Genomic DNA, 12,853 nt, shown 5'->3' with positions numbered 1-12,853 from the left:
TATTTTAGAAAGTCATTTTTATAAAAGCAATTTTCATGAAGTGCTTATACACATACCAACCCCAAAATAGAGTAGATAGACAGTGCCAAGGAAAAATAGCATTATGCAGAACATGAGGCCATCTGTCAAAAAACAAATATGGATCTTGCAACAAGAAAATAATTCAAAACACACAAGCAGAGGTAAAAAAAAAAAAAACATTGTTGTGTTATGTAATGGTTGTAAAAAAGCCCATATTTAAATACTATCGAAATGCTGTGGGGGGACTTAAAGCAGGCTATGTATTTAAGAAATTATTCGAATATGACAGTTTAAGCAGTACCTTAAGAAAAAAAGGCCAAAATTCTTCCAGTTAATGCAAGAGACAACTAAAAACTCATCTCTTCAGCATGGTCTATAATTACATGTAGTCTGGCCCAGGAGTGTGAAGGTGAACGCAAAGTCTTGATTCTGTCCACATCCTGGCTTAATGTTGTTTCTCTGTTGCGGCCTTCGAGCAATAGAAGTGAACTCTGTGGGCGATACCACTCTGTGGTTGTGGTTTGTTGGTGTCCCTTTTGTTGGTGCTTGGCAATGTGGGTGGATTGATTTGTGGCCTGTTGGGCCCTGTCCGGGGTTACCCCCAGATAGGGCCACAGTGTCACTGGACTCCTCACGTCTCAGCCCCAAGGTTTTACACTACTATATTATTGTGCTGGGGGAGTAGGGTCAGTTCACATTCTCCATTGTAAATCCTTGTAGATCTAAGGGATGCATTCTCTACATTTTTCTTTGCGTTAGGGTTAGGTTATAAATACATTCGATTGATTGATAAGACTGATAGACCGTTACGAGATACAGCTACATTAAATAATTTTAGCCAAAGGGGACAACCCCAGCTACTGAAGCTAGGCGTGTACTTATTTTTCATTGTGAAATTGCATTTCTGTAGATTACTGTTAAATAAATTATTGCACACAGATGTATAACCTTCCAGTGTCATTTATTAAATTAAGTTACATTTATCTGTCAATAGTGTTGAAGTGACGATAACACATCCATATGTCAAAAAACTAAAAAAGACAACTTCAAATGACTCTAAATCCTCAGTTCTTTAGTTTACATTGTGCAAGTGCTGACTGGAGTCATCAATGTGACTGCACACATTCTAGACACAATGTTGGGGAATTCTGTATAAGTCTGTATTTATTGATGTTTCATTATTTTTACAATATTGCCAGTTTCAACTTGGTGAGTTTAAAATCAAGTCGAAACCAAACTCCTGATTACTTAACAAAAGGTACACTTCAATAGGTGGTCCAGGTGCCTTCTGTTATGACATAAGTATCTGTGTTTGTTTGCTCTCACCATAGAAATCTGTAACTCATGCATTCTAAACATAGAGATTGACACAAAAAGCATCCATATAGTGTCCATATGCAAGTACATTGAATGCACCATTGAGGCAATATATATTTTTAAGTACATTTTGAGTCCAAAAGGTTCTGGTCGTAATGTTACTGGTGAAAAAACTGCCTTTACTAATACTGGCCTTTATCAATCTTTAACAAAGCATCCAGAAGCTTGTCTATACTTAGTATAAACCCTGGAAGACTTATAGAGGACTGTCCTGAAGCCACCACAACTATATTGGTCTTCCTTTTTGAATGAGAGACACACATGCATTTATTTTTTACGTCATGCTAACATTTTTTAATTGTCTAATATCTACATTTTTCAACTACCTAAATTTTTTGTCTACTGCCTAATGTCTACATGTATTATTGTTGAATGCCTATATTTATTAATGTCTGCATATGTTCATGTCTAATCTCTACATTTATTCACGTCTACAATAATAGGGCTTTCTGGCTATTGGCAACATGGTGTCCAGTTGGCTTCGAGGCCCCTAAATGGTTAACTCATAACATCAGCAATCCAGGGCTTATATATTTTAGATGGCAAAAATGAAGTCATCCATTGTAGGTAAGTCTATAACCCAAAATGTGGAGAAAGTGGAGGGGTGTGAATACCTTTGGAAGGTACCGTATATCCATTGGTCTGTCCTCAAATTGAGGCTAAAAATATGAACTCCATTTTGTTTCAGTGCACTAACCAATAAACCATGCCAAGCAAAATCAATCGGAAGGTATAAGTCAATGACAGGAAGACGCATAAATTTTTTTTTTTGAATAAATGTAAAAGAAAATAAGGTTTTGCTGAGCTTCAACATCCACATTGTGCACTGGAGGATCCTGCTGTACATTAGAACTGGAGGAAAATCTCAATTTGCAAACTTGTTCATTTTACAAAAGGTTGGTAGTAGCCACTGCATTACCGGCAGCTTGCAAGTGACCATAATAAGGCATGTGTCTCATTTGCTAAAACTAATGAAAACAAATCCCTGTGTTCCACGAATAAATACTGCAGGAACGAAAAGGGGAAATCACAGGAACCGGATTCCAGCTCCAAACTGGACCCCGTCGCATATCCTATAAAAACAAAACATATTTTTGTTTAGTTACTTTCCTTTTCAACAATACTGAGCCTAACAGAGTCCAGCCAAGCTGTAACAGGCCTGTTATACATCCTGTGTGCATAATGCAGCAAGTATGACATCTGTAGTAGCAGTGAAGTAGTCGAGTCCAATAGGCTGGAGCCTGAGTCTAGTCCCATGTCCAATAGGCTGGAGCCTGAGTCTAGTCCCATGTCCAATAGGCTGGAGCCTGAGTCTAGTCCCATGTCCAATAGGCTGGAGCCTGAGTCTAGTCCCATGTCCAATAGGCTGGAGCCTGAGTCTAGTCCCATGTCCAATAGGCTGGAGCCTGAGTCTAGTCCCATGTCCAATACGCTTGAGCCTGAGTCTAGTCCCATGTCCAATAGGCTGGAGCCTGAGTCTAGTCCCATGTCCAATAGGCTGGAGCCTGAGTCTAGTCCCATGTCCAATAGGCTGGAGCCTGAGTCTAGTCCCATGTCCAATAGGCTGGAGCCTGAGTCTAGTCCCATGTCCAATACGCTTGAGCCTGAGTCTAGTCCCATGTCCAATACGCTTGAGCCTGAGTCTAGTCCCATGTCCAATACGCTTGAGCCTGAGTCTAGCCCATGTCCAAGTAACAGAGAGTGACTGGTCAGAAGCAGACAATGAGATACAGTGGGAGATGCGAGCATTAAGCAAAGCAGCAAAATCAAAGACAGTCTGCATTTTTTCTATAATAAGAGATACACATAATCAGGCTGCTGTGGGGTCCTACTATTAAACTTAACGCTGTTGATGTTTGTAAAGCAACTTGTGTTTCCAAACCAGACAGAGTGTTACCTACGGTTCAGCTATGTGCATGAGGCCTGTTCTCCCTGCAGCACACCAGCTGATGTACAGACGGGTGACAAATTAAAGGAAAAACCTGGATAAATGAGTGGAGGAACGTATTGGGATGCAGGCGCTACCATTCAGGTGTACTGCATGACACAGTTCTGCCGTACTTTGAATCCACAGGTCTACTAAGAGGGAAGGGCCACTGCAAATCATGAAAGTTATTCTGAGTGATCACCTTAAATATATGGTAAAACATATTTCCTGATTGGAGTGGTCTCTTTCAGGAGGACAATGGCCACATCCACAGGGCATAAGGGGTCACTGAATGATGAGTATGAAAATAATGTGAATCATATGCTATGGCCTTCGCAGTCACCACATCTCAACCCAGTTGAACACATATGGAAGATTTTGGACCGTGCGCAATTAGACGACACTCTCCACCACCATCACCAAAACACAAAATGAGGGATCATCTCACCATGGTGGGCCAACACCTTACTGAGACACTTTACGTTGGTTTTCCATTTAGCTTGTCATCTGTCTGTAGGCTGTGTATGACAGGTGCAGCGCAAATTCCCACTGATGATCCGAACAATGAGTATCTGCGCTGCTAATATTAGTTCACTTTACCATAGTCAAAGTCTGAGTTACCAATGCTTGAGTCAGAGTCAAATCAGGAGTCATGAAAACCACAGCTTGGGTCCAAGTCCTGGACTGTAGCACCACACATTGTGTAGCAGCAAAAGATTTGTTGAAGCTGTGGAATGCAATGTAATGGGTGGACAACATGACGGGCAGATCATGGGTTACCTGTCTCCCCTCTGGACGCCCATGGGAATGCAGTAGTTGAGTTCCAGTCGGGCGATGTTTCCGAGTCGCAGAACGATTCCCGCTCCGTAGGACCAGCGGATGCACTCTGCCAGCTTCCTCAGGTGTGCTTGAGGTCCGTCACCTTGAGGGGGGAAAAACATGCTCATGCACCCTGACTAAACCTTGTTAGAGGACTGATAAACACAGAATTACCTTTTCCTGTGTGCCCTCCCGCAACAGACAGTTGGAAATGGGTTGGGGTACAACCAATACCTGACACAAAAACCTGTTGACTGAGTTGTCATTAGAAATACTGCCACTCCATTGAGACCCTATAGATGCAGTTAACAAGTCACTGCAATGCAGAACATGGGAGACAGAATGGCGCTGTCATTGGCACACTGTGAAAATGTCTGATGTAAGTCAACATTCGTCAAATCCATTCTGATTTATTAATTGTCACAGACCCAGAATATATTTTCTCAAGTCTGATTTTAATATATTTGGTGGTTTTCGCTGGAATTTTATTTTTATGTTTGAAGACGTTAATGCTAATGTCTACACTATTTGTTTAAGCTGGTAGCATAGATAGAAATACATAAACTGTGGTTGTAGTAAGTTGTTTTTAGCTGTAATGCAGTGGAATCATGTCAATGACAAACATTTACTGTGATTGATATCTAAAGCATCCTTCTCCAATTTCTACCTCAACAAACAAATAATAGCTTAAATGTGGGTAATTAATCTGATCCACAATCTTTCCCTGACATGTTTCCATGACATTTCCATTGTTTGGATGGAGTTCCATCAAGTCTTTACCACATCCACTAAACTAAATGTTGTAATTCCGACTTTTACGTGCCACTCCAGAATGTTGTTTGAGCAAAGGATTTCTTGCACTGATAAATTTGAACATACGTTCAGCTCAGTTTAGATGTATGATCTCAAAGCATCTGATACAACAACGTCTTTGGCGTGAATTACAACTTTAAATACCCACCATAGTTGAGGTTACACAGGTTCCCGGCGTTGAGGAAAAAGTGGGTCCTGAAGAGGTCTCCGAAGCCCCCTTTGCCTGGACGGAAGGGCAGTGGAGTATATAAGTGGACCCCTCCGGCCCAATACATTTCACCTCCAAGGTAGTCGCCTGTCACACCAAAAATAAAACCAAGTGTTGTGACAACGGATTCATCCCATCTTAAACTGTTGAAATGGACAGTGAGATGTAAGAGAATGTCTTACCTTCACTCTGTGGGCCGATGCTGTACATGCTAAATCCCCTGACGCTAGTAGGACCACCGAGATAGAACCTAACAGACAGATAGGTAGAAAACCATTCAGCGTTTGAAGCCAAAGGCGGTCCAGCAGTCTAATCGGCTGCCTCTGGGAATGCTGCAGCATGGTTTTGAATCTAGCCCAAAAACACATTGAAATGACAGGACATTCACAGTTGATGCTATTGTGAATTTTGCACTTTCTTACCTGTCAGCAATGCAAGTTGGCTTATCTCCAATTGGCAGGAGGCAACCACCCCAGAGGGAGGTGGAGAGCACCTGGCGATAAAAAGACATTTGCTAATCAATCAACCTCATTACAAGCACTGGTGACCACACCACCATGTGTTTATAATGTACTATTCAGTGATCTACAGCGCGGTTAGCGTAACTGAAAAACCGTAAGACCATATTTAATATATTCACAAAATATGTTAGCAGGAGTTGTAACCTTGCTTAAAAACAGTTTTTTATTTAGTCTCTTGTTACGAACTACATTTCCTCATATAAACATACTTTTAAGGCCTAGCTTCACTAAGATGTGCAGAAGTGCAAGGTTGAGTATCGATTGGAATCTTTTAGCATGTCAGTTGAGTTCAATGAGTTCACTGCTCGGTTGCTCTTAAAAAAGCATAAAGGAATAGTTTATTTTTTAAAAGATTGCTGTCTTTGACTATTCATTAATTATTGAACTGTAATTGCATTGAGGCATACAGACTTATGCTAATCTTGTGTCAAACATACTAACTCTTTAACCTGGCATGGTAAATTTAATATTTTCCTTTTTAAAAGACTACTCTGATCAATGTGCTATGGACAAGCTGCTTTGCATTTCCTTCTATTTAATAGTTTTAAGACCAAGGTAGGACTATACTTAATGGATATTTGGATATTTAAATGGATACATACTTACTCGATTAGCTAATTAATGTTTTACGGATTGCGCATTTGTGGGGATTTGCCTATTCAGAATGTTTCCTACAGTAGCCTGCATATCAGGACTCAAAATATGCCCTAAGCACCCCCTGAAGAGATTTCAAAAAGTCCCTTTTTGCTTTGTATTTTTCCGGTATTTGTACTAAATATTTGCTTACTTCGCGAGACATTATGCCGGAACAGTTTTGGTTGCAATTACAGAGATCATACGTTTCCTGTAGTTCTTGACCTGGTTTGCACACACTGCAGCAGGGACATAAGTATTTGATCACCTACCAACCAATAAGAATTTTGGCCCTCACAGACCTGTTAGTTTTTCTCCACTCATTACCTGTATTAACTGCACCTGTTTTAACTCGTTACCTGTATGAAAGACACCTGTCCACACACTCAATCAAACAGACTCCAACCTCTCCACAATGGCCAAGACCAAAGAGCTGTGTAAGGACGTCAGGGATAAAATTGTAGACCTGCACAAGGCTGGGATGGGCTACAGGACAATAGGCAAGCAGCCTGGTGAGAAGGCAACAACTGTTGGCGCAATTATTAGATAATGGAAGAAGTTCAAGATGACGGTCAATCTCCCTCTGTCTGGGGCTTCATGCAAGATCTCACCTTGTGGGGCATCAATGATCATGAGGAAGGTGAGGGATCAGCCCAGAACTACACGGCAGGACCTGGTCAATGACCTGAAGAGAGCTGGGACCACAGTCTCAAAGAAAACCATTAGTAACACTATACGCCCCCATGGATTAAAATCCTGCAGCGCACGCAAGGTTCCCCAGCTCAAGCCAGTGCATGTCCAGGCCTGTCTGAAGTTTGCCAATGACCATCTGGATGATCCAGAGGAGGAATGGGAGAAGGTCATGTGGTCTGATGAGACAAAAATAAAGCTTTTTGGTCTAAACTCCACTCACCGTGTTTGGAGGAGGAAGAAGGATGAGTACAACCCCAAGAACACCATCCCAACCGTGAAGCATGGAGGTGGAAACATATTTCTTTGGGGATGCTTTTCTGCAAAGGGGACAGGATGACTGCACCATATTGAGGGGAGGATGGATGGGGCCATGTATCGCGAGATCTTGGCCAACAACCTCCTTCCCTCAGTAAAAGCATTGAAGATGGGTCCTGGCTGGGTCTTCCAGCATGACAACGACCCGAAACACACAGCCAGGGCAACTAAGGAGTGGCTGTATGGAGGAGTGGGCCAAAATCCCTGCTGCAGTGTGCAAACCTGGTCAAGAACTACAGGAAATGTATGATCGCTGTAATTGCAAACAAAGGTTTCTGTACCAAATATTAAGTTTTGCTTTTCTGATGTATCAAATACTTGTCATGCAATAAAATGCAAATCATACAATGTTATTTTTTAGATTCCATCACTCACAGTTAAAGAGTACCTATGATAAAAATGACAGACTTCTACATGCTTTGTAAATGAAAAAACCTGCAAAATCGGCCATGTATCAAATACTTGTTCTCCCCACTGTATTTGAAAGCTTCTTTAACAATCTGCTATAGCCTATAAGCATCCAGGAGGCAAAACCCTAACTTTTGTGGTTCTTCTTTTCATATTTTTATTTGTGACATTACCAGAATTTTAATAAACACTGGGAAACCCACAGGACTCTGTCAGTGTGAGTTTAATGTTGGTATGTAAATGTAATTTTTTATAAGTACAACTCACTAAACCTCTGTGTCAGTATAGCCCAGTAACCCACTACTAGTTGTAAGTAGATGGGCTACATCAATAATGACATTTATAATAATAGTGTAATGGCTTGTTCATTAAGTTTTAATAGAAATAGAGACGGGCGGGTCAACACCGAGTCGGTTTACCCCTATTATGCTGGTGACTGGGTTCAGTGACCCAGCTCGTCACCATAACCTGAAATTCCAAGACCGCCACAGCCCTGTTGATCTATCACCAGACTGCATTCCAATGTCCAGGTGTGTAACCTATTTTCTCCCATATTGTGTGCTGCAGATCTGGTTAAACTCACTGAGTCCCAGAATAGACGTCGGTTGAACTGGATCTCAAAGTCTTCCTTCAGGAAGCTGGCATCTCCTCCAGTGTAGCCAGCTAGCTCCTGCAAAACCACAGCCACGCATCAGCTAAATGTAATGGCTCAAAATGGAAAATGGTTTATTAGATGATCACCAACTAAGACACCGGAAAATGGTTTTATTAGATGATCACCAACTAAGACACCAGGAAATGGTTTTATTAGATGATCACCAACTAAGACACAAGGAAATGGTTTTATTAGATGATCACCAACTAAGACACCAGGAAAATGATTTTATTAGATCATCACCAACTAAGACACTGGAAAATGGTTTTATTAGATGATCACCAACTAAGACACCAGGAAATGGTTTCAATACAGCAGATGACCAGACTGCTACTCCGGTCAGCTAATGAAAACCTACATACCTGGTTTATTTTAAGCAAGGCTCCTCTCCTGGGAAGGATTGTGGAGTTTCTTGTGTCGATGACCATGGCATGCTATCAGGGGAAAGGAGACGGAATAAACCTGATGATGAATGGTTACAAAAACACATCTGGAAATGTATTATCCTCATCTTACAAAAACACATCTGGAAATGTATTATCCTCATCTTCTAACAGCCCACTTATTGTAAATTAAATTAGTCAACAAGTGATGAGTTTGTATAATTCTTTTAGATGCTAGAAATAACTGTTCTTACAATAGTCAGCCTTCAGACCCTCAAACTAACGGTACTTGTGGGTGGATTGTAGGGATACACGATTTGAATGAACTATTGAATCGCAATTTTCCAGCCAAATATAGCAATTACAATTACGATTTATTATTACTTTATTATAAAGATTTTCAAACAGGGTTTAATTTATTTTTTCAAAATAGAGACCATAGCAGTCACAGTATACATAATGTGCTATTAAACTGAATTTAAAAAAGCTGTACTTTTAACAGTCATTACCGATTTGAAAGAACAGCCTGTGTCAAAACATTGAAGTAATCTTATTTTATGCAATGGCTATTGCTGTGTTTGTTTTGTTGCCACTGTTGGTTACCATCTCAAGCCTTGAAGGGAAATTTCTCCCATTTTAAGTATGTTTGTAGGCACCAACATTGAAGCTGAAACTCTTAATAACCATGATGTTATGTATGCGGGACAATATTTTGATGCCACTCGCTAGTTTACATCCAACGTCTTTGCTAGCAGTCAGGTATTTAAACAAAACTAGTCCAGGTATTAAAGTAATCTTCAGAAATGTACCTAAATTGCAGAAATTGGTGATTTGAATAGTGCACATGTCAATATTGCAATGTCATGTCATGTCATGTCATCTTCTTCCGCTTATCAGGGGCCGGGTCGCGGGGGCAGCAGTCTAAGCAGGGATGCCCAGACTTCCCTCTCCCCAGACACTTCCTCTAGCTCTTCCGGGGGGACACAGAGGCGTTCCCAGGCCAGCCGGGAGACATAGTCCCTCCAGCGAGTCCTAGGTCTTCCCCGGGGTCTCCTCGCGGTGGGACGGGACCGGAACACCTTCCCAGGAAGGCGTTCCGGAGGCATCCGAAAAAGATGCCCAAGCCACCTCAGCTGACCCCTCTCGATGTGGAGGAGCAGCGGCTCTACTCTGAGCTCCTCCCGGGTGACCGAGCTTCTCACCCTATCTCTAAGGGATCGCCCGGCCACCCTGCGGAGAAAGCTCATTTCGGCCGCCTGTATCCGGGATCTTGTCCTTTCGGTCATGACCCAAAGCTCATGACCATATGGTCATGAGCAATATTGCAATTTCAATCCTAATTGAATCAATCGTGCTGCCCTAGTTGGTTGTGAAGCAAAACTGAAGTCCAGGTACCGAGAGTGATGACTTGAGGGAGTGGCCGCTTTCCTCCCGAACAGCGAATGAGGCAGTGCGTGCCAGACAGCCCAGCTCACGCCATACACCCTCCCACTTCAGGGTGTGGTTTGTCTTCCAGAGAGGGAACTGTTTGTATGCAGGAAAAATAAAAGATTTACAATTTGCAAAAGCATTACCATAGGATGAAACTGAATAGAAGAGAATGAGGAGGTTAACTCTAGTTATCTGTAGATAGAATAACAATAGCAAGAATAACTATCACAAATGTAATTTCCAGAAGAACCCGGAGCCAACACAGAGCAGTAGATCAACCCACATGCAAAGTTTCACAGCAATTATAGATGCATGAAAAGTGATCTTTACACTGAATTCTGTGGAGACGCCGCGATCAGTCTCTCTCAGCGAACTCCATGGAAATTGGCCTGTGACTTTGTACAAGTTAACAGCAAAACTGCAACAGCCAGAGAAGGTCATTTAGATACTGTACCAAACTAAAAGAGCTTGGGGAAATGTTAAATGAACAACTTCCCGTCTGTACTTAAAGCACTGCTAATATCTGAAATTAAGAGAATCATACTTGCGCTCAAAGTGGCCAGGTTGGGGCTTGAAGAAGGACAGCCCATAGGAAGTCTCTTTTGTGCCATAGGAGAACTGGAAGGTGAGCTTTTCTGCCTGACCGAACACATTGGGCAGCTTCAAGCCAAGAACCTACAGTGGAAAGCCAGCAAACTAGTCAAAACCACCATGGCATTTTTTAACAGTTCTCTTCCTTGATTCCTTGTGTCCTCTGTCCTAACTTGAATCCTCAGTCTGAAGGAGAGACCTTGGACATTCTCCTCTAATACAGTTGAGAAAAAGAAGAGGAGATAGGATGTAAGGAATCAAAATATGATTGGGGATAGAGCCCTTCACTCAAGAGTTTCTCACCATGCTGCCTTCGTTATTCCCAACCATAGTATTATAGCTCCCAGTCATGCGCCGCAGCTCTGTGACTTCAAACGTCACGTCTAGTCCATTAGGCAGAGCATCCACCCCTGAAAGGAAGTGGGGCTTTGAACTCTTGTCTTAACCCACTTTCTGAACTGTCTCTCTCATACATCCCAATTTATTTCAGTCTGCTCCAAAGAATTATCTTCAACTTCAGGACAGATCAGCTTATTAACCACCATACCTTGTGAAGTATCTATAACAACCTCCACTTGTCTGAAGATACCAAGACGTAAAAGGTTCTGTCTGGCTTTGTGGGCTCTCTTCATGACCTAAAAACAAAACAGTAAGCAAAGCAAGTTGTATTTTCACTAAGTCTCTATATATGAAAAGCCAGGGTCTGGATAGTGCTGATACATTCACTCACGTCAATCAGGTTTTTGGCTCGGAAGACATCAGCAATCTCGTATGTTAAGTAATCCTCTTTGGTTCTTCCTAGACCGTCTATGTGAACACGCTGGACAATAACCTGAAGGGGAGATTTAAAAAGCAGGTATAACCCACCTAACTAGGTACAACCGAAAAAGATGGATGATGACACAACTGCCTGATGTTCTGTGGACCTACTAATGATTAACTTTTATTCACAAGAAATTAGCTTTGAAAGGAGGATGTGTTCATATTTACAACTGCTGTGGTAATTTAAGAATGAATGACTGAAAAACATCTTACATCTTTGTTTTCAAGAACCTCTTGCTTGGTCTCCTGCTCCACATCCGGTGTTTCAATGTCATCTGCATGAACCCCCAACTCTGGTCCTCGCATTGGCAGAGGATCTAAACTCTGCAAGACAATAGTGTTAGTGGTGAACACTTCCAATATTTATGATTGTGCTGTAAAAACTAAATGACTAGCTAAAGAGCAAATATTCTGCTTCAGTTGTTTGGCTACTGTGGTATAGTAGTTACCTGCTAATATCATCAAGTCATATTCTCAAACATCTGATATCAATATATCAGTGACTTAGGACATAAGAAACAATGTCACAAGTCTTATAGCCCCACAATCCAGCATTTGATTATGCTAATTACTTTCACTTGTGTTGAGCATCTTGTCTTTGGGTACTGACTAGTTTAGCTAGTTACTACAGTTGGCATGACAAAGTTGGCATGCAATAGCATACAACGCTGGTCTTCATGTAGAGCTAGTTATAATAGAAAGGACAGTTACATAATTAATGAAAAGGTATCATTCTTGGGCTATCCAATTGGTCAATTTTCGCTCTGCGTGACAGCTAGCTAGCTGACACGAGCTGGTTAGCTACTCTGACTACGAGTCACTCCTGTAAAGTAGAGATAAGATTCAGAGTTGTACTATAGGTTTTTAACGTTACCGTACTCAGAGGTCATGCTAGTTTATCCTGCTTATTTTTAACAGTTATACTCACCCTCGCGTGAACAGTGCCCATGATTAGTTCTCGAACGTAACGTCCTTCAAATGTTGGTGTTTATCTAACGAAATTATAGGAAATAAACTGACAGACGACTTAGGACACAGCTTCGTGAATGGGGGAGTCCATGACACCACCAAAACCACGCCCCTCATTCGTCATCATGGAGTATAAGGATTTTTTTGTTTTATACAGGTGGTTATTATAAACAAAAAACAATATAAAACGTGTTGACAGCCGGTGAGATTATATTTAATGTAAAAGTTCATAGAAAAACTGAAGCTTTTCTTAGTTACATAAAAATA

The 12,853-nt window shown here is 41.4% G+C and overlaps 1 protein-coding gene across 2 annotated transcripts; it reads right to left on the bottom strand.

Moving 5' to 3' along the window:
• On the bottom strand, nucleotides 1-12,706 carry samm50 (SAMM50 sorting and assembly machinery component). 2 transcript variants are annotated; one of them, XM_010864466.3, is made up of 15 exons: nucleotides 12,546-12,706; nucleotides 11,831-11,941; nucleotides 11,526-11,627; nucleotides 11,343-11,430; nucleotides 11,099-11,205; nucleotides 10,749-10,879; nucleotides 10,535-10,622; nucleotides 10,169-10,297; nucleotides 8,753-8,824; nucleotides 8,319-8,405; nucleotides 5,588-5,658; nucleotides 5,348-5,415; nucleotides 5,106-5,261; nucleotides 4,106-4,247; nucleotides 1-2,471 (listed from the first exon to the last, which is right to left on the bottom strand). In XM_010864466.3, exons 1-15 carry the CDS (start codon nucleotides 12,564-12,566, stop codon nucleotides 2,426-2,428), a joined length of 1,419 nt encoding a protein of 472 aa, XP_010862768.1. In that variant the 5' UTR covers nucleotides 12,567-12,706; the 3' UTR covers nucleotides 1-2,425. The 2 variants fall into 2 exon arrangements, with proteins under 2 accessions (XP_010862768.1, XP_010862769.1); XM_010864467.3 differs by having other exon boundaries at nucleotides 5,106-5,252; nucleotides 12,546-12,705.
• Between the last annotated feature and the right edge of the window lie 147 nt (nucleotides 12,707-12,853).

This window comes from Esox lucius, chromosome 19 (genome assembly GCF_011004845.1).
Source record: "Esox lucius isolate fEsoLuc1 chromosome 19, fEsoLuc1.pri, whole genome shotgun sequence".
Lineage (NCBI taxonomy): Eukaryota > Metazoa > Chordata > Actinopteri > Esociformes > Esocidae > Esox > Esox lucius.
The sequence above is the reverse complement of the archived record's forward strand: the minus strand, read 5'-3'. Positions and strand labels throughout refer to the sequence as shown.

What these genes read in the sequence shown, in the direction of transcription:
- samm50 (XM_010864466.3), bottom strand. Translation starts at nt 12,566, where the DNA reads ATGGGCACTGTTCACGCGAGG. An exon ending in GCGTCTCCACAGAATTCAGT is followed by an intron (nt 10,298 to 10,534) that starts GTAAAGATCACT and finishes GCATACAAACAG; the next exon opens with TTCCCTCTCTGGAAGACAAA. An exon ending in GACGTCTATTCTGGGACTCA is followed by an intron (nt 5,659 to 8,318) that starts GTGAGTTTAACC and finishes TTTTATCGCCAG; the next exon opens with GTGCTCTCCACCTCCCTCTG.